Below are 21,055 nucleotides of genomic sequence, written 5' to 3' on the forward strand. Positions count from 1 at the left end.
TGAGTGTATGGCCCTGCGTTGACTAATCAAAGCATCAGTGCAAACAAGCATGTGATTTATCTACTGTCATCTGGAGAAAGAGAGGAACGGAGGATAAATCTCTTCTCTGTGAGAGGGAGCATTCTGTCTGTGGATCAGGATCTCCTGAAGGGTAGTCGTGACTATTTGAAAGGGCAACGTCCCCCTTGGCATTCTCATACAGTACAACACTGATAGGAAGAAAACTAAGGACAGGAAGAAAAAGAAAACATGTTTTTATCTGCCAACAAAATAGACATACAGTACAATTTGGACATGATAGGGGCAGCAGGGTAGCCTAGTGGTTAGAGCGTTGGACTAGGAACTAAAAGGTTGCAAGTTCAAATTCAAGTTCAAAGGTACAAAATCTGTTGTTCTGCCCCTGAACAGGCAGTTAACCCACAGTTCCTAGGCCGTCATTGAAAATAAGATTTTGTTCTTAACTGACTTGCCAAGTTAAATAAATATCCTGGATGTGGATATCAATCATTTCAGCATCAATAATGAGCAAGGAGCTCAGACACCCATCTATATTTTACTATCCCAATATCCAAGGTAAGATGAGCTTTGGGATATGAACTGAGGGATCACTTACTATTTCATATTCAGACTACTTAGAAGTATGGTGGCTGAAAGTAAACAAATCCAGTGTTGGCCACTGTGTCTAGAATAAGACAAGGCCTGCTTCCCAAATAGTACACTATTCCTTACATAGTGCAGCACCTTTGACCATTGCCCTGTTCCAAATGAGTCCACTATAGGGAATAGGGCGCCATTTGGGATGATAGGGAATAGGGCTGGAAATGGAGCAAAAGGAAACCATGTATTCGATGTAGTCGATACCCGTTCCACTGATTCCGCTCCAGTCATTACCACGAGCACGTCCTCCCTAATTAAGGTGCCACCAACCTCCTGTGGTGGAAAATACATTGGATATTAATTAATTAATTAATTAAATACAGTTGGGAAAGAGGTAGTTGTTTGGGCTAAATTATAGGTGGGCTATGTACAGGTGCAGTAATCTGTGAGCTGCTCTGACAGTTGGTGCTTAAAGCTAGTGAGGGAGATAAGTGTTTCCAGTTTCAGAGATTTTTGTAGTTCGTTCCAGTCATTGGCAGCAGAGAACTGGAAGGAGAGGCGGCCAAAGAAAGAATTGGTTTTGGGGGTGACTAGAGAGATATACCTGCTGGAGCGTGTGCTACAGGTGGGAGATGCTATGGTGACCAGCGAGCTGAGATAAAGGGGGGACTTTACCTAGACAACATAGACAAACCTTCTATAAAATATGTTGAATTTGTAGCTTTAAAACAACGTCAGATCTTCAACAAGACTGACTACTGGAGAATTGATCTATCTACAGCTACCCTATTACTCGTATCACCAATAATACTATTTAGGCCTGTATAATATTTACAAAGGCATCAACAGCTATTGCTTCGATTCATCCTGGGGTTCAACTACAAATAGACTATACATATACAGTAAGCCTAGGGTTTCAGGCTCGGGTTGATTTCAAATGTAATCTTCATGTTAATCATTAAAACGTTGGATTCACATCTCAATCTCAACCAAGAATACAACTCATTCAAATAAAACATTACTTAAAGTGAATTTATAGTTTAGATTAAATTAGATTATATTTAGTCCTATTCTTTAACTGTGACTTTTGGTTGAGATGGAGATGTGAATCCAACAGATGAGTTATTCATTTGTAGACAAACTGGGTATTGAACTGTGTTTTGGTTGTCAACACAACCAAATATATGTATGTTCTGCTTGGATAGTTCCATCTGTGATACTGACTTAGTCTGGCTTTAATTCTAGTTGGTCTACAAATTGATCATTGATATGTTGGACATTGTTTTTCCATTGGAATTTGGTTGTGCATTGAGATGGTTGAAAGCACAGTGATAACATAACACGTTGGAAATTCAACTAACTTTTGGCTGTCTTTTTTGAGTGGGTGGATATAGGTTGTAATCTCATTGAACAACGTCTCAACCAAATATGACCAAATTATCCAGGTTGAAATGACATGGTGGGAGCGTGTCTCTGTGTAATCAAAGGCAAGAAATGACCATGTTATTGTCAAATACAATATCTTATTCGGGCTTAAATTATAAAAAATAATGTTCAGCCCACCTGACCACCCGCTCAGAAAAAAATTGGCCTGCAGCTAAATCTAGTTTTACCTCTGTTCTAAAGGTTGTTGAATAATTATCAATGTGTTTACAAATGAATGTAAAAGAAACATTTATTATTTAACATCTATTTATTTGAATTGTATTTCCCAATGCTGAAACATCAGGGCAGTCTGTGGTTCCCTCCAAAAAGCTCCCTGAAAACAAAAATCAATCATGTTACTGCTGGTAAACAGACAACCTTGGTTTCACAGGCCAGACACTGTGTTCTGTTCTCATCAGATAATTACTGGAAACAAACTACCAGCTCCAAAATCCTTCAATCAACACCTCACACTCATCGACACAGTTCAGAATGTAATGATACGACCTACCCCAGTACCTCACACTCATCGACACAGTTCAGAATGTAATGATACGACCTACCCCAGTACCTCACACTCATCGACACAGTTCAGAATGTAATGATACGACCTACCCCAGTACCTCACACTCATCGACACAGTTCAGAATGTAATGATACGACCTACCCCAGTACCTCACACTCATCGACACAGTTCAGAATGTAATGATACGACCTACCCCAGTACCTCACACTCATCGACACAGTTCAGAATGTAATGATACGACCTACCCCAGTACCTCACACTCATCGACACAGTTCAGAATGTAATGATACGACCTACCCCAGTACCTCACACTCATCGACACAGTTCAGAATGTAACGATACGACCTACCCCAGTACCTCACACTCATCGACACAGTTCAGAATGTAACGATACGACCTACCCCAGTACCTCACACTCATCGACACAGTTCAGAATATAATGATACGACCTACCCCAGTACCTCACACTCATCGACACAGTTCAGAATGATAATCTCTTTTGCCTTCACGTGACAAACACAGGATGGTACACAGGAATTCCAGAATCCCCAACCTACCCTGACAACCTACCCCAGTACCTCACAATCTCCCCCAGGCAATGGAACAACCTGACGACCTACCCTGACACCCTACCCCAGTCCCTCACAATCTCCCCCAGGCAATGGAACAACCTGACGACCTACCCTGACAACCTACCCCAGTACCTCACAATCTCCTCCAGGCAATGGAACAACCTGACGACCTACCCTGACAACCTACCCCAGTACCTCACAATCTCCTCCAGGCAATGGAACAACCTGACGACCTACCCTGACAACCTACCCCAGTACCTCACAATCTCCTCCAGGCAATGGAACAACCTGACGACCTACCCTGACAACCTACCCCAGTACCTCACAATCTCCCCCAGGCAATGGAACTACCTAATGACCTACCCTGACACCCTACCCCGGTACCTCACAATCTCCCCCAGGCAATGGAACTACCGAACGACCAACCCTGACAACCTACCCCAGTACCTCACAATCTCCCCCAGGCAATGGAACAACCTGATGACCTACCCTGACAACCTACCCCAGTACCTCACAATCTCCCCCAGGCAATGGAACTACCTAACGACCTACCCTGACAACCTACCCCAGTACCTCACAATCTCCCCCAGGCAATGGAACTACCTAACGACCTACCCTGACTCCCTACCCCAGTACCTCACAATCTCCCCCAGGCAATGGAACTACCTAACGACCTACCCTGACAACCTACCCCAGTACCTCACAATCTCCCCCAGGCAATGGAACTACCTAACGACCTACCCTGACAACCTACCCCAGTACCTCACAATCTCCCCCAGGCAATGGAACTACCTAATGACCTACCCTGACAACCTACCCCAGTACCTCACAATCTCCCCCAGGCAATGGAACTACCTAATGACCTACCCTGACAACCTACCCCAGTACCTCACAATCTCCCCCAGGCAATGGAACAACCTGACGACCTACCCTGACAACCTACCCCAGTACCTCACAATCTCCCCCAGGCAATGGAACAACCTGACGACCTACCCTGACAACCTACCCAAGTACCTCACAATCTCACCTACTGTAGGCAAAGCTGAAATGGAGCATGTGTAAAATAATGCTATCAGATACAGTTTGTGTCAGTACAGTTTGCAGAAGGACCTCCCTCTCACCTTTGACCCTGCTCTATACACTGCTGAGGGTGAGCGGCGGCGGCGGCAAGGCACTCAATAGGTGAGGGGCAGGGTAATGGTTGCTCAGCGGGTTGTTGAGGGTTACGTTGAACGTGCCCTTCAGAACCGTGTCCATGATCGCTGGGCTGAGCTGAGAGGGAAACACAACAAAACAAAGGGAAAGATTCAAACAACCTGGGAAGGAACTCCCTAAAGGGCAACAACACAACCTGGGAAGGAACTCCCTAAAGGGCAACAACACAACCTGGGAAGGAACTCCCTAAAGGGCAACAACACAACCTGGGAAGGAACTCCCTAAAGGGCAACAACACAACCTGGGAAGGAACTCCCTAAAGGGCAACAACACAACCTGGGAAGGAACTCCCTAAAGGGCAACAACACAACCTGGGAAGGAACTCCCTAAAGGGCAACAACACAACCTGGGAAGGAACTCCCTAAAGGGCAACAACACAACCTGGGAAGGAACTCCCTAAAGGGCAACAACACAACCTGGGAAGGAACTCCCTAAAGGGCAACAACACGAGTAAAAGGTCAGTACTCCTTGTTGTAATCCATATGAGAACTGAATTCCATGTTTCCATTGCAACAGCGGTTCAGGGTGACCCAGTTTCCCTCTCACAGAGGTGAGTGATCAATAACATGGCGGATGTAGCTACTACAGTAGCTACAGAGAAACACAGTGAAGAGATGTAGCTACTAGCTACAGAGAAACACAGTGAAGAGACGTAGCTACTAGCTACAGAGAAACACAGTGAAGAGATGTAGCTACTAGCTACAGAGAAACACAGTGAAGAGATGTAGCTACTAGCCACAGAGAAACACAGTGAAGAGATGTAGCTACTTGCTACAGAGAAACACAGGGAAGAGATGTAGCTACTAGCTACAGAGAAACACAGTGAAGAGATGTAGCTACTAGCTACAGAGAAACACAGTGAAGAGATGTAGCTACTAGCTACAGAGAAACACAGTGAAGAGATGTAGCTACTAGCTACAGAGAAACACAGTGAAGAGATGTAGCTACTAGCTACAGAGAAACACAGTGAAGAGATGTAGCTACTAGCTACAGAGAAACACAGTGAAGAGATGTAGCTACTAGCTACAGAGAAACACAGGGAAGAGATGTAGCTACTAGCTACAGAGAAACACAGTGAAGAGATGTAGCTACTAGCTACAGAGAAACACAGTGAAGAGATGTAGCTACTAGCTACAGAGAAACACATTGAAGAGATGTAGCTACTAGCTACAGAGAAACACAGTGAAGAGATGTAGCTACTAGCTACAGAGAAACACAGGGAAGAGATGTAGCTACTAGCTACAGAGAAACACAGTGAAGAGATGTAGCTACTAGCTACAGAGAAACACAGTGAAGAGATGTAGCTACTAGCTACAGAGAAACACAGTGAAGAGATGTAGCTACTAGCTACAGAGAAACACAGTGCAGAGATGTAGCTACTAGCTACAGAGAAACACAGGGAAGAGATGTAGCTACTAGCTACAGAGAAACACAGTGAAGAGATGTAGCTACTAGCTACAGAGAAACACAGTGAAGAGATGTAGCTACTAGCTACAGAGAAACACAGGGAAGAGATGTAGCTACTAGCTACAGAGAAACACAGTGAAGAGATGTAGCTACTAGCTACAGAGAAACACAGGGAAGAGATGTAGCTACTAGCTACAGAGAAACACAGGGAAGAGATGTAGCTACTAGCTACAGAGAAACACAGGGAAGAGATGTAGCTACTAGCTACAGAGAAACACAGTGAAGAGATGTAGCTACTAGCTACAGAGAAACACAGTGAAGAGATGTAGCTACTTGCTACAGAGAAACACAGTGAAGAGATGTAGCTACTAGCTACAGAGAAACACAGTGAAGAGATGTAGCTACTAGCTACAGAGAAACACAGGGAAGAGATGTAGCTACTAGCTTTTATTGTATTTATTTAACCTTTTTTAACTATGCAAGTTACAATGACGGACTACACCGGTCAAATCCAGATGACGCTGGGCCAATTGTGCACCGCCATATGGGACTCCCAATCACGGCCGGTTGTGATACAGCCTGGAATCTAACCAGGGTCTGTAGTACCGCCTCTAGCACTGAGATGCAGTGCCTTAGACCGCAGCTACAGAGAAACACAGTGAAAAGAGCACAGCGCACAACACAACAAGGGGAAGGAAGGGCAAAGTGATGACACTACACTTTTGGGGGTGGAAAAGGGAATTATATATGGATTTATGCACTGATTTGTGGAGGGAAAACTCTCAGGTCATTTAAGGTCAATTTAACCTTTTGTTTGAGTGACAATCTCAGACAAAAATGCTGGCCTGTGTGTCACAGAATATGACTACATAAAAATGTTAGGTGTGTCAACAATTCAAACCTTGAAATATCTCTCCTGACCCCATTTCATAATTTGCCAAGAAGGAGATATCGCTGGTAGAGAATTCTGAACTTATCGGTATAACTACTATAATAACGTGGTTCACGCAGCTCTTGAAACAAAACAACATTTTCTTACAGTATGTAGCTCATTCCTCTAATCTTTCTTGTCCTTGTTTAATATAATCAAATGTAATTTGCAGTCAGTCAGAATCAGTGAGGTTGTAAAAACCATCTGTTCCTGTCACCGGGTAGACTACACCAGGCTGAATAACAACCTCAGCAGTCCTCAGTAACCTCGCTTAGAAAAAAAGGTGCTATCTAGAACCTAAAAGGGTTCTTCAGGTGTCCCCATAGAAGAACCCTTTGAAGAAACCTTTTTGGTTCCAGTTAGTTCTACATGGAACCCAAAAGGGTTCTACCTGGAACCAAAAAGTGTTCTAACTGGAACCCAAAAGGGTTATCCTATAGGGACAGCCGAAGAACCCTTTTTTCTAAGTGTTGACAGTCGGTGGAGTGCAACACCGAGCTCCACCACCTGCTGTGTTTGAGAGACTGTGTTTGTGAGACTGTGTTTGTGAGACTGTGTTTGTGAGACTGTGTTTGTGAGACTGTGTTTGTGAGACTTTGTTTGTGAGACTGTGTTTGTGAGACTGTGTTTGAGAGACTGTGTTTGTGAGACTGTTTGAGAGACTGTGTTTGAGAGACTGTGTTTGAGAGACTGTGTGTGTGTGTGTGTGTGTGTGTGTGTGTGTGTGTGTGTGTGTGTGTGTGTGTGTGTGTGTGTGTGTGTGTGTGTGTGTGTGTGTGTGTGTGTGTGTGTGTGTGTGTGTGTGTGTGTGTGTGTGTGTGTGCATGTGCGTACTCATACGTGTGTGTAGCCCCACCATGTACGCCTCCGCTGTGGTGGTGATTCCCTGGGTATCCCATCACCTGTTCAACTCCGGGGCACCCTAGTGCTAAACCCTCCCAAACACATCAAACAGATCGATTAGCACCAAGCTACTCCACCTGCTGACCTTAAGACCACTAGAGTAGACTACCACCTGATGACCTTAAAACCACTAGAGTAGACTACCACCTGCTGACCTTAAGACCACTAGAGTAGACTACCACCTGCTGACCTTAAAACCACTAGAGTAGACTACCACCTGATGACCTTAAAACCACTAGAGTAGACTACCACCTGCTGACCTTACAACCACTAGAGTAGACTACCACCTGCTGACCTTACGACCACTAGAGTAGACTACCACCTGCTGACCTTAAGACCACTAGAGTAGACTACCACCTGCTGACCTTAAAACCACTAGAGTAGACTACCACCTGCTGACCTTACGACCACTAGAGTAGACTACCACCTGCTGACCTTACGACCACTAGAGTAGACTACCACCTGCTGACCTTAAGACCACTAGAGTAGACTACCACCTGCTGACCTTACGACCACTAGAGTAGACTACCACCTGTTGAACTTACGACCACTAGAGTAGACTACCACCTGCTGACCTTAAGACCACTAGAGTAGACTTCTACCACCTGCTGACCTTAAGACCACTAGAGTAGATTACCACCTGCTGACCTTAAGACCATTAGAGTAGACTACCACCTGCTGACCTTAAGACCACTAGAGTAGACTACTACCACCTGCTGACCTTAAGACCACTAGAGTAGATTACCACCTGCTGACCTTAAGACCACTAGAGTAGACTACCACCTGCTGACCTTACGACCACTAGAGTAGATTACCACCTGCTGACCTTAAGACCACTAGAGTAGAGTCAGAGTGCAGTATAGGAGTGTGGAGTTCACTAAAATAGCCAACAGCACAAAAAGAGGAAATGGGTGGGAATTCCACATGCACTTCAAAGCTTGACCTCCCCCCGTCCTAGTTCTGAGATCCACAAATTCACATGCCGCGATCTGTATTCACAGAGCAGCTCGTGGCGGCAGCCCGATCTGTATGCCAGGAGCAACGTCGGGAGAAGAAGCGGCTTGGTGCTTATTGATCTGTTTGATGTGTTTGGGATGGGTTCAGCACTAGGGTGCCCCGGGGTTGAAGTGCCCCGCGGTTGAACAGGTGATGCGATGCCCAGGGAATCACCACCACAGGGGTGACACACGCATACACACTTATACAAGCACACACACGTACACACACACACAAACACAAACACAGTCGCTCAAACACAGACCCATTTGCTTGTTCTGTCTGTCACAATAACATATGTCCCTAGAAACTTTCAAACCATGTAGTTCCACCGTGCCGTTCCAACAGTGTATTGCTTTACAGTTACTAGCCAATCACAGTGATATGAACTACAGTTACTAGCCAATCACAGTGATATGAACTACAGTTACTAGCCAATCACAGTGATATGAACTACAGTTACTAGCCAATCACAGTGATATGAACTTCAAGGTTGTGTCCTAAATGGCTCCCTATTCCCTAAATAGTGTACTACTTTAGACCAGGTCTCTGGTCTCTGGTCAAAAGGTCTCTGATCTCTGGTCAAAAGGTCTCTGGTCAAAAGGTCTCTGGTCTCTGGTCAAAAGGTCTCTGGTCAAAAGGTCTCTGGTCAAAAGGTCTCTGGTCTTTGGTCAAAAGGTCTCTGGTCAAAAGGTCTCTGGTCAAAAGGTCTATGGTCAAAAGGTCTCTGGTCAAAAGGTCTCTGGTCTCTGGTCAAAAGGTCTCTGGTCAAAAGGTCTCTGGTCTCTGGTCAAAAGGTCTCTGGTCAAAAGTTGTGAACTACATACAGTATAGTTTCGGACGCAGACCAGCTATTGAACAGCTACTGACCAGCAATTGAACAGCGGGGGACACACCAGACCAGAACAGACCAGCTATTGAACAGCGAGGGACACACCAGACCAGAACAGACCAGCTATTGAACAGCTATTGAACAGCGAGGGACACACCAGACCAGAACAGACCAGCTATTGAACAGCTATTGAACAGCGAGGGACACACCAGACCAGAACAGACCAACTATTGAACAGCGAGGGACACACCAGAACAGAACAGACCAGCTATTGAACAGCGAGGGACACACCAGAACAGAACAGACCAGCTATTGAACAGCGAGGGACACACCAGACCAGAACAGACCAACTATTGAACAGCGAGGGACACACCAGAACAGAACAGACCAGCTATTGAACAGCGAGGGACACACCAGAACAGAACAGACCAGCTATTGAACAGCGAGGGACACACCAGACCAGAACAGACCAACTATTGAACAGCGAGGGACACACCAGACCAGAACAGACCAGCTATTGAACAGCGAGGGACACACCAGAACAGAACAGACCAGCTATTGAACAGCTATTGAACAGCGAGGGACACACCAGAACAGAACAGACCAGCTATTGAACAGCGAGGGACACACCAGAACAGAACAGACCAACTATTGAACAGCGAGGGACACACCAGACCAGAACAGACCAACTATTGAACAGCGAGGGACACACCAGAACAGAACAGCTATTGAACAGCGAGGGACACACCAGAACAGAACAGACCAGCTATTGAACAGCGAGGGACACACCAGAACAGAACAGACCAGCTATTGAACAGCGAGGGACACACCAGAACAGAACAGACCAGCTATTGAACAGCGAGGGACACACCAGACCAGAACAGACCAGCTATTGAACAGCGAGGGACACTTTTGAAAGGTTTCTCTGCACCGTAATGTTTAATGCACCATAGCCTAATAAGACTGAAGAGAGGTAGGAGATCATATCAAACACTTCACAAGTTTTATGACTACAAGGTAATTCCCAAAGCTTTATTTCTCAAAATAACAGAAAGATAGAGACTACAGTAGAGTGTACTGCCATGCTCTTTTAACTCACAGGCACATCGGAATCACAGAGCTCATTTGTCAAATACCTGTGAAATACATTTTGCATTACTTTCTACATTTTGTAAACAAAATACACCATTCATTTGTCTTTGCTACTACAACAGTTATATTCCAGTTGTCCAAGTCGACAGAGATGGCTCAATACTGTTCTGTGTTAATGTCACGATGAGGATGGCTCAATGCTGTTCTGTGTTAATGTCACAATGAGTGTTTGATAGATACCCTTTGATTTGATCTTTTCAAATACTCTCAGTGTTTGTTTAAGTCTGCCTGGAGAGCCACTGACATGCAGATGACTCAACACTATACACGTCAGCTACCGTAGCGACTGAAATGACTGCGACACTTAACACAGATCTGCAGGTAGTTTCAGAATGGGTGGCAAGAAGTAAGTTAGTCCAAAATATTTCAAAAACTAAAAGCATTGTATTTGGGACAAATCATTCACTAAACCCTAAACCTCAACTACATATTGTAATAAATCATGTGGAAATTGAGCAAGTTGAGGTGACTAAACTGCTTGGAGTAACCCTGGATTGTAAACTGTCATGGTCGAAACATATTGATATAACAGTATAATAAAGCACTGCTCTACCTTCTTAACAACACTATTTTTTATTTATTTATTTATTTTACCTTTATTTAACCAGGTAGGCAAGTTGAGAACAAGTTCTCATTTACAATTGCGACCTGGCCAAGATAAAGCAAAGCAGTTCGACAGATAAAACGACACAGAGTTACACTGGGAGTAAAAACAAACATACAGTCAATAATGCAGTATAAACAAGTCTATATACAATGTGAGCAAATGAGGTGAGAAGGGAGGTAAAGGCAAAAAAGGCCATGATGGCAAAGTAAATACAATATAGCAAGTAAAATACTGGAATGGTAGTTTTGCAATGGAAGAATGTGCAAAGTAGAAATAAAAAAATAATGGGGTGCAAAGGAGCAAAATAAATTAATTAATTAAAATTAAATACAGTTGGGAAAGAGGTAGTTGTTTGGGCTAAATTATAGGTGGGCTATGTACAGGTGCAGTAATCTGTGAGCTGCTCTGACAGTTGGTGCTTAAAGCTAGTGAGGGAGATAAGTGTTTCCAGTTTCAGAGATTTTTGTAGTTCGTTCCAGTCATTGGCAGCAGAGAACTGGAAGGAGAGGCGGCCAAAGAAAGAATTGGTTTTGGGGGTGACTAGAGAGATATACCTGCTGGAGCGTGTGCTACAGGTGGGAGATGCTATGGTGACCAGCGAGCTGAGATAAGGGGGGACTTTACCTAGCAGGGTCTTGTAGATGACATGGAGCCAGTGGGTTTGGCGACGAGTATGAAGCGAGGGCCAGCCAACGAGAGCGTACAGGTCGCAATGGTGGGTAGTATATGGGGCTTTGGTGATAAAACGGATTGCACTGTGATAGACTGCATCCAATTTGTTGAGTAGGGTATTGGAGGCTATTTTGTAAATGACATCGCCAAAGTCGAGGATTGGTAGGATGGTCAGTTTTACAAGGGTATGTTTGGCAGCATGAGTGAAGGATGCTTTGTTGCGAAATAGGAAGCCAATTCTAGATTTAACTTTGGATTGGAGATGTTTGATATGGGTCTGGAAGGAGAGTTTACAGTCTAACCAGACACCTAAGTATTTGTAGTTGTCCACGTATTCTAAGTCAGAGCCGTCCAGAGTAGTGATGTTGGACAGGCGGGTAGGTGCAGGTAGCGATCGGTTGAAGAGCATGCATTTAGTTTTACTTGTATTTAAGAGCAATTGGAGGCCACGGAAGGAGAGTTGTATGGCATTGAAGCTTGCCTGGAGGGTTGTTAACACAGTGTCCAAAGAAGGGCCGGAAGTATACAGAATGGTGTCGTCTGCGTAGAGGTGGATCAGGGACTCACCAGCAGCAAGAGCGACCTCATTGATGTATACAGAGAAGAGAGTCGGTCCAAGAATTGAACCCTGTGGCACCCCCATAGAGACTGCCAGAGGTCCGGACAGCAGACCCTCCGATTTGACACACTGAACTCTATCAGAGAAGTAGTTGGTGAACCAGGCGAGGCAATCATTTGAGAAACCAAGGCTGTCGAGTCTGCCGATGAGGATATGGTGATTGACAGAGTCGAAAGCCTTGGCCAGATCAATGAATACGGCTGCACAGTAATGTTTCTTATCGATGGCGGTTAAGATATCGTTTAGGACCTTGAGCGTGGCTGAGGTGCACCCATGACCAGCTCTGAAACCAGATTGCATAGCAGAGAAGGTATGGTGAGATTCGAAATGGTCGGTAATCTGTTTGTTGACTTGGCTTTCGAAGACCTTAGAAAGGCACGGTAGGATAGATATAGGTCTGTAGCAGTTTGGGTCAAGAGTGTCCCCCCCTTTGAAGAGGGGGATGACCGCAGCTGCTTTCCAATCTTTGGGAATCTCAGACGACACGAAAGAGAGGTTGAACAGGCTAGTAATAGGGGTGGCAACAATTTCGGCAGATAATTTTAGAAAGAAAGGGTCCAGATTGTCTAGCCCGGCTGATTTGTAGGGGTCCAGATTTTGCAGCTCTTTCAGAACATCAGCTGAATGGATTTGGGAGAAGGAGAAATGGGGAAGGCTTGGGCGAGTTGCTGTTGGGGGTGCAGTGCTGTTGTCCGGGGTAGGAGTAGCCAGGTGGAAAGCATGGCCAGCCGTAGAAAAATGCTTATTGAAATTCTCAATTATGGTGGATTTATCAGTGGTGACAGTGTTTCCTATCTTCAGTGCAGTGGGCAGCTGGGAGGAGGTGTTCTTATTCTCCATGGACTTTACAGTGTCCCAGAACTTTTTTGAGTTAGTGTTGCAGGAAGCAAATTTCTGCTTGAAAAAGCTAGCCTTGGCTTTTCTAACTGCCTGTGTATAATGATTTCTAGCTTCCCTGAACAGCTGCATATCACGGGGGCTGTTCGATGCTAATGCAGAACGCCATAGGATGTTTTTGTGTTGGTTAAGGGCAGTCAGGTCTGGGGAGAACCAAGGGCTATATCTGTTCCTGGTTCTAAATTTCTTGAATGGGGCATGTTTATTTAAGATGGTTAGGAAGGCATTTAAAAAAAATATCCGGGCATCCTCTACTGACGGGATGAGATCAATATCCTTCCAGGATACCCCGGCCAGGTCGATTAGAAAGGCCTGCTCGCAGAAGTGTTTCAGGGAGCGTTTTACAGTGATGAGTGGAGGTCGTTTGACCGCTGACCCATTACGGATGCAGGCAATGAGGCAGTGATCGCTGAGATCTTGGTTGAAGACAGCAGAGGTGTATTTAGAGGGAAAGTTGGTTAGGATGATATCTATGAGGGTGCCCGTGTTTAAGGTTTTGGGGAGGTACCTGGTAGGTTCATTGATTATTTGTGTGAGATTGAGGGCATCAAGTTTAGATTGTAGGATGGCTGGGGTGTTAAGCATGTTCCAGTTTAGGTCGCCTAGCAGCACGAACTCTGAAGATAGATGGGGGGCAATCAGTTCACATATGGTGTCCAGAGCACAGCTGGGGGCAGAGGGTGGTCTATAGCAGGCGGCAACGGTGAGAGACTTGTTTTTAGAGAGGTGGATTTTTAAAAGTAGAAGTTCAAATTGTTTGGGTACAGACCTGGATAGTAGGACAGAACTCTGCAGGCTATCTTTGCAGTAGATTGCAACACCGCCCCCTTTGGCAGTTCTATCTTGTCTGAAAATGTTGTAGTTTGGAATTAAAATGTCTGAGTTTTTGGTGGTCTTCCTAAGCCAGGATTCAGACACAGCTAGAACATCCGGGTTGGCAGAGTGTGCTAAAGCAGTGAATAGAACAAACTTAGGGAGGAGGCTTCTAATGTTAACATGCATGAAACCAAGGCTATTACGGTTACAGAAGTCGTCAAAAGAGAGCGCCTGGGGAATAGGAGTGGAGCTAGGCACTGTAGGGCCTGGATTCACCTCTACATCGCCAGAGGAACATAGGAGGAGTAGAATAAGGGTACGGCTAAAAGCTATGAGAATTGGTCGTCTAGAACGTCTGGAACATAGAGTAAAAGGAGGTTTCTGGGGGCGATAAAATAGCATCAAGGTATAATGTACAGACAAATGTATGGTAGGATGTGAATACAGTGGAGGTAAACCTAGGTATTGAGTGATGAAGAGAGAGATATTGTCTCTAGAAACATCGTTGAAACCAGGAGATGTCATTGCATGTGTGGGTGGTGGAACTAATAGGTTGGATAAGGTATAGTGAGCAGGACTAGAGGCTCTACAGTGAAATAAGCCAATAAACACTAACCAGAACAGAAATGGACAAGACATATTGACATTAAGGATAGGCATGCTTAGTCGAGTGATCAAAAGGGTCCGGTGAGTGGAGAGGTTGGTTGGTGATTTAGACAGCTAGCCAGGGCATCGGTAGCAAGCTAGCATAGGATGGAGGTCTGTTAGCCACCCCTTACGTTCCGTCAGTAGATTAGTGGGGTTCCGTGTGGTAGAGGGGATTAATCCAAATCACACAACAACAACAAAAATAAAAACAATAGATATAGTTATAGAGGCCCAAGAAGAAAACATAATAATAATAATTTAAAAAATAATAAAAAAATAATAAAAAATTGTCTGATTGTCTATTCAGATAGCAGCCGGTAAGACAGCTAACGGTTAGCAGGCCGCAGATGGGCGTTCAGGTAACGTCGCGACGGAGGAGCCAGCCGAATAACTCCTTCGGGTAGATAACGTCGGCAGTCCAGTTGTGAAGGCCCGGTGGGGCTCCGCGAAGGCAGTAAAACGGGTCCGGATAGGTGACTGCAGCCCAGGTGTGATTGATGGAACTCAGGAGTGATTGACGGAGCTTGCTAGCTCCGGAATAATTGATGTTTGCTCCGGAATCGACGAAGGCCGATAGTCACACGGATAGCAGCTAGCTAGCTGTGAGATCCGGGTATGAATGTCCAGAGAGCAGTCGAAATCCAGGGACATGGAGAGAAAAATTGGTCCGGTATGTTCCGTTCCGAGCCGCGCTGCGCCGTACAGAACTGGCGATAGATTTTCGAGCTAAAGGATAGCTGATGACCACAAACCGTGGTTAGCTGAATATTAACGATTTGCCAGTAAAGGAGCTAACTAGCTTCTGAACTAGCTTCTGGATTAGCTTCTGGCTAGTTTCAGGCTAGCTTCTTGGAGTTTCTGGCTAGCTTCTTGGAGGATTACAGATCTGAGGTAAATAATACTTTTTTATAAATATACATTGGTGAGGCGGGTTGCAGGAGAGTGTTTTGAAGATGAGTTGATGGAAAATAAAAATAAAATGTATGTGAAAAAGTTGTAAATATATATATATACAGGACACGACAAGATGAGGACAAAAGACGTCTGAACTGCTATGCCACCTTGGAGACACCCACCCTATCAACAAGGCAGGTCCTACAGGCCCTAGTTTCTACCTTCTTAACAACACTATCAACAAGGCAGGTCCTACAGGCCCTAGTTTTGTCGCACCTGGACTACTGTTCAGTCATGTGGTCAGGTGCCACAAAGAGGGACTTAGGAAAATTGCAATTGGCTCAGAACAGAGCAGCACGGCTGGCTGTAAAATGTACATGGAGAGTTAACATTAATAATATGCATGTCAATCTCTCATGGCTCAAAGTGGAGGACAGATTGACTTCATCACTATTTGTTTTTGGAAGAGGTGTTGACAAGCTGAATGCAATTTGGTGTCTGTATAAACTACTGGCACACAGCTCGGACACCCATGCATACCCCACAAGACATGCCACCAGAGGTCTCTTCACAGTCCCCAAGTCCAGAACAGACTGTGGGAGGCGCACAGTACTACATAGAGCCATGACTACATGGAACTCTATTCCACATCAAGTACTGTAACTGATGCAAACAGCAGAATTTGATTTAAAAAAACAGATAAAAATACACCTTATGGAACAGCGGGGACTGTAAAGAGACACACACACATGCACAGATACACGCATACACACACACACACACGCTAGCACACGCACTCTACACACAGGTACATTGTAATATTGTTGCATGGTGTGTTGTGTATGTGGTGGTGTGACAGTGTTATATGATATACTGTTTTATCTTTTGTTTTAAGTGTAATGTAACTGTGTGTGTTTGGACCCCAGGAAGAGTAGCTGCTGCCTTGGCAGGAACTAATGGGGATCTATAACAAACTCCAGGAAGAGTAGCTGCTGCTTTGGCAGGAACTCATGGGGATCTATAACAAACCCCAGGAAGAGTAGCTGCTGCCTTGGCAGGAACTCATGGGGATCTATAACAAACCCCAGGAAGAGTAGCTGCTGCCTTGGCAGGAACTCATGGGGATCTATAACAAACTCCAGGAAGAGTAGCTGCTGCCTTGGCAGGAACTAATGGGGATCTATAACAAACTCCAGGAAGAGTAGCTGCTGCCTTGGCAGGAACTCATGGAGATGCATAATAAACCCCAGGAAGAGTAGCTGCTGCCTTGGCAGGAACTCATGGAGATGCATAATAAACCCCGGGAAGAGTAGCTGCTGCCTTGGCAGGAACTAATGGGGATCCATAATAAACCCCGGGAAGAGTAGTTGCCGCCCTTGGCAGGAACTAATGGGGATCCATAATAGACCTCAGGAAGAGTAGCTGCTGCCTTGGCAGGAACTCATGGGGATCCATAATAAACCCCAGGAAGAGTAGTTGCTGCCTTGGCAGGAACTCATGGAGATGCATAATAAACCCCGGGAAGAGTAGCTGCTGCCTTGGCAGGAACTAATGGGGATCCATAATAAACCCCGGGAAGAGTAGTTGCCGCCCTTGGCAGGAACTAATGGGGATCCATAATAGACCTCAGGAAGAGTAGCTGCTGCCTTGGCAGGAACTCATGGAGATGCATAATAAACCCCAGGAAGAGTAGCTGCTGCCTTGGCAGGAACTCATGGAGATGCATAATAAACCCCGGGAAGAGTAGCTGCTGCCTTGGCAGGAACTAATGGGGATCCATAATAAACCCCGGGAAGAGTAGTTGCCGCCCTTGGCAGGAACTAATGGGGATCCATAATAGACCTCAGGAAGAGTAGCTGCTGCCTTGGCAGGAACTCATGGGGATCCATAATAAACCCCAGGAAGAGTAGTTGCCGCCCTTGGCAGGAACTAATGGGGATACATAATAAACCCCAGGAAGAGTATCTGCTGCCTTGGCAGGAACTAATGGGGATCCATAATAAACCCCAGGAAGAGTAGCTGCTGCCTTGGCAGGAACTAATGGGGATCCATAATAAACCCCAGGAAGAGTAGCTGCTGCCTTGGCAGGAACTCATGGAGATGCATAATAAACCCGAGGAAGAGTAACTGCTGCAATGGCAGGAACTAATGGGGATCCCTAATAGACCTCAGGAAGAGTAGCTGCTGCCTTGGCAGGAACTAATGGGGATCCATAATAAACCCCAGGAAGAGTAGCTGCTGCCTTGGCACGAACTTATGGAGATGCATAATAAACCCCAGGAAGAGTAGCTGCTGCCTTGGCAGGAACTCATGGAGATGCATAATAAACCCCAGGAAGAGTAGCTGCTGCCTTGGCAGGAACTAATGGGGATCCATAATAAACCCCAGGAAGAGTAGCTGCTGCCTTGGCAGGAACTAATGGGGATCCATAATGAACCCCAGGCAGAGTAGCTGCTGTCTTGGCAGGAACTAATGGGGATGCATAATAAACCCCAGGAAGAGTAGCTGCTGCCTTGGCAGGAACTAATGGGGATCCATAATAAACCCCGGGAAGAGTAGTTGCCGCCCTTGGCAGGAACTAATGGGGATCCATAATAGACCTCAGGAAGAGTAGCTGCTGCCTTGGCAGGAACTCATGGGGATCCATAATAAACCCCAGGAAGAGTAGTTGCCGCCCTTGGCAGGAACTAATGGGGATACATAATAAACCCCAGGAAGAGTATCTCCTGCCTTGGCAGGAACTAATGGGGATCCATAATAAACCCCAGCAAGAGTAGCTGCTGCCTTGGCAGGAACTAATGGGGATCCATAATAAACCCCAGGAAGAGTAGCTGCTGCCTTGGCAGGAACTCATGGAGATGCATAATAAATCCCAGGAAGAGTAACTGCTGCCTTGGCAGGAACTAATGGGGATCCCTAATAGACCTCAGGAAGAGTAGCTGCTGCCTTGGCAGGAACTAATGGGGATCCATAATAAACCCCAGGAAGAGTAGCTGCTGCCTTGGCACGAACTTATGGAGATGCATAATAAACCCCAGGAAGAGTAGCTGCTGCCTTGGCAGGAACTCATGGAGATGCATAATAAACCCCAGGAAGAGTAGCTGCTGCCTTGGCAGGAACTAATGGGGATCCCTAATAGACCTCAGGAAGAGTAGCTGCTGCCTTGGCAGGAACTAATGGGGATCCATAATAAACCCCAGGAAGAGTAGCTGCTGCCTTGGCAGGAACTAATGGGGATCCATAATAAACCTGAGGAAGAGTAGCTGCTGCCTTGGCAGGAACTCATGGAGATGCATAATAAACCCCAGGAAGAGTAGCTGCTGCCTTGGCAGGAACTAATGGGGATCCCTAATAGACCTCAGTAAGAGTAGCTGCTGCCTTGGCAGGAACTCATGGAGATGCATAATAAACCCCAGGAAGAGTAGCTGCTGCCTTGGCAGGAACTAATGGGGATCCATAATAAACCCCCAGGAAGAGTAGCTGCTGCCTTGGCAGGAACTCATGGAGATGCATAATAAACCCCAGGAAGAGTAGCTGCTGCCTTGGCAGGAACTCATGGAGATGCATAATAAACCCCAGGAAGAGTAGCTGCTGCCTTGGCAGGAACTAATGGGGATCCCTAATAGACCTCAGTAAGAGTAGCTGCTGCCTTGGCAGGAACTCATGGAGATGCATAATAAACCCCAGGAAGAGTAGCTGCTGCCTTGGCAGGAACTAATGGGGATCCCTAATAGACCTCAGTAAGAGTAGCTGCTGCCTTGGCAGGAACTAATGGGGATCCATAATAAACCCCAGGAAGAGTAGCTGCTGCCTTGGCAGGAACTCATGGAGATGCATAATAAACCCCAGGAAGAGTAGCTGCTGCCTTGGCAGGAACTCATGGAGATGCATAATAAACCCCTGGAAGAGTAGCTGCTGCCTTGGCAGGAACTCATGGAGATGCATAATAAACCCCAGGAAGAGTAGCTGCTGCCTTGGCAGGAACTAATGGGGTTCCATAATAAAGCCCAGGAAGAGTAGCTGCTGCCTTGGCAGGAACTCATGGAGATCCATAATAAAGCCCAGGAAGAGTAGCTGCTGCCTTGGCAGGAACTCATGGAGATCCATAATAAAGCCCAGGAAGAGTAGCTGCTGCCTTGGCAGGAACTAATGGGGATCCATAATAAACCCCAGGAAGAGTAGCTGCTGCCTTGGCAGGAACTCATGGAGATCCATAATAAAGCCCAGGAAGAGTAGCTGCTGCCTTGGCAGGAACTCATGGAGATCCATAATAAACCCCAGGAAGAGTAGCTGCTGCCTTAGCAGGAACTCGTGGAGATGCATAATAAAAAACAAATACAAAAAATGCAGCCATTTTGCGACTTTTCTATTGGTTTATTAAGACAGGCTCAAAACGTCACAAATAAAGTGTTTGAATCGATTTTGAAACTGAGATTCTTATAATGTTGGGGCAATTCATGTACGGGTAAGCATCTCAGGTAGACTGATGTTACATGGTAAAAGCTAGTCTGATAGTGAGTTACCTCATAGGTGCCTGGGCCGGGGTTGGTGTTCTTGGGGCCTTTGAAGCGATCCTCCCTGGACACGATCAGAGCCATCTGGGGACTGGACTTGATGTCAGGACTATACTGACCTGGACCTGGTGAACAGAGGAGAGGAAAGTAGAGGAGAGGGAGAGGAGGAGAGGAGGACAGGAGGAGAGGAGAGGGAGAAGAGAGGGAAAGGAGAGGAGGAGAGGGAGAGGGAGAGGAGAGGGAGAGGATGAGAGGAGAGGGAGAGGAGAGGAGAGGAGAGGAGAGGAGAGGAGAGGAGAGGAGAGGAGAGGAGAGGAGAGGAGAGGAGAGGAGAGGAGAGGAGAGGAGAGGAGAGGAGAGGAGAGGAGAGGAGAGGAGAGGAGAGGAGAGGAGAGGAGAGGAGAGGAGAGGAGAGGAGAGGAGAGGAGAGGAGAATAGAGGAGAATATAATAGAGAAGAATATAAGAGAATAGAATAGAGAAGAAGAGAATAGAATAGAGAAGAATAGAATAGAATAGAGAAGAATAGAATAAAATAGAATAGAGGAGAATAGGGGAGAGGAGAGGAGAATAGAGGAGAGGAGAGAAGAGGACATTAGAAATGAACAATAAAATAGAGGAGAGGAGGGAAGGGGATAGGAGAGGAGGGGGAGGGGAGAGAAGGGAAGGGGGAGAGGAGATGAGATGAGAGGGGGAGAGGAGATGAAAGGGGGGAGAGGAGAAGAGAGGAGGGGGAGAGGAGATGTGAGGGAGGGAGGGAAGGGGAGAGGACGGGGGGTGGAGAGGAGAGGAGGGGGAGAGGGAGAGAATAGGTGAGGGAAGGAGAGGGGGAG

The 21,055-nt window shown here is 46.0% G+C and overlaps 1 protein-coding gene across 1 annotated transcript in view; it reads right to left on the bottom strand.

Moving 5' to 3' along the window:
* Positions 1-245: 245 nt before the first annotated feature.
* The window catches only part of stpg2 (sperm-tail PG-rich repeat containing 2), an 82,646-nt gene continuing 61,836 nt past the window's right edge, over positions 246-21,055 (bottom strand). Inside the window, exons 12-14 of the mRNA XM_031817178.1 lie at positions 20,233-20,348; positions 4,242-4,392; positions 246-2,356 (exon numbers count right to left, since the gene is read on the bottom strand). Of these exons, the coding sequence (XP_031673038.1) occupies positions 4,255-4,392; positions 20,233-20,348 (254 nt within the window). The 3' untranslated portion in view covers positions 246-2,356; positions 4,242-4,254. The remainder of the gene's footprint in view (positions 2,357-4,241; positions 4,393-20,232; positions 20,349-21,055) is intronic.

The sequence above is a fragment of the Oncorhynchus kisutch genome, linkage group LG3, assembly GCF_002021735.2.
Source record: "Oncorhynchus kisutch isolate 150728-3 linkage group LG3, Okis_V2, whole genome shotgun sequence".
In the NCBI taxonomy this organism is placed as follows: Eukaryota; Metazoa; Chordata; class Actinopteri; order Salmoniformes; family Salmonidae; genus Oncorhynchus; species Oncorhynchus kisutch.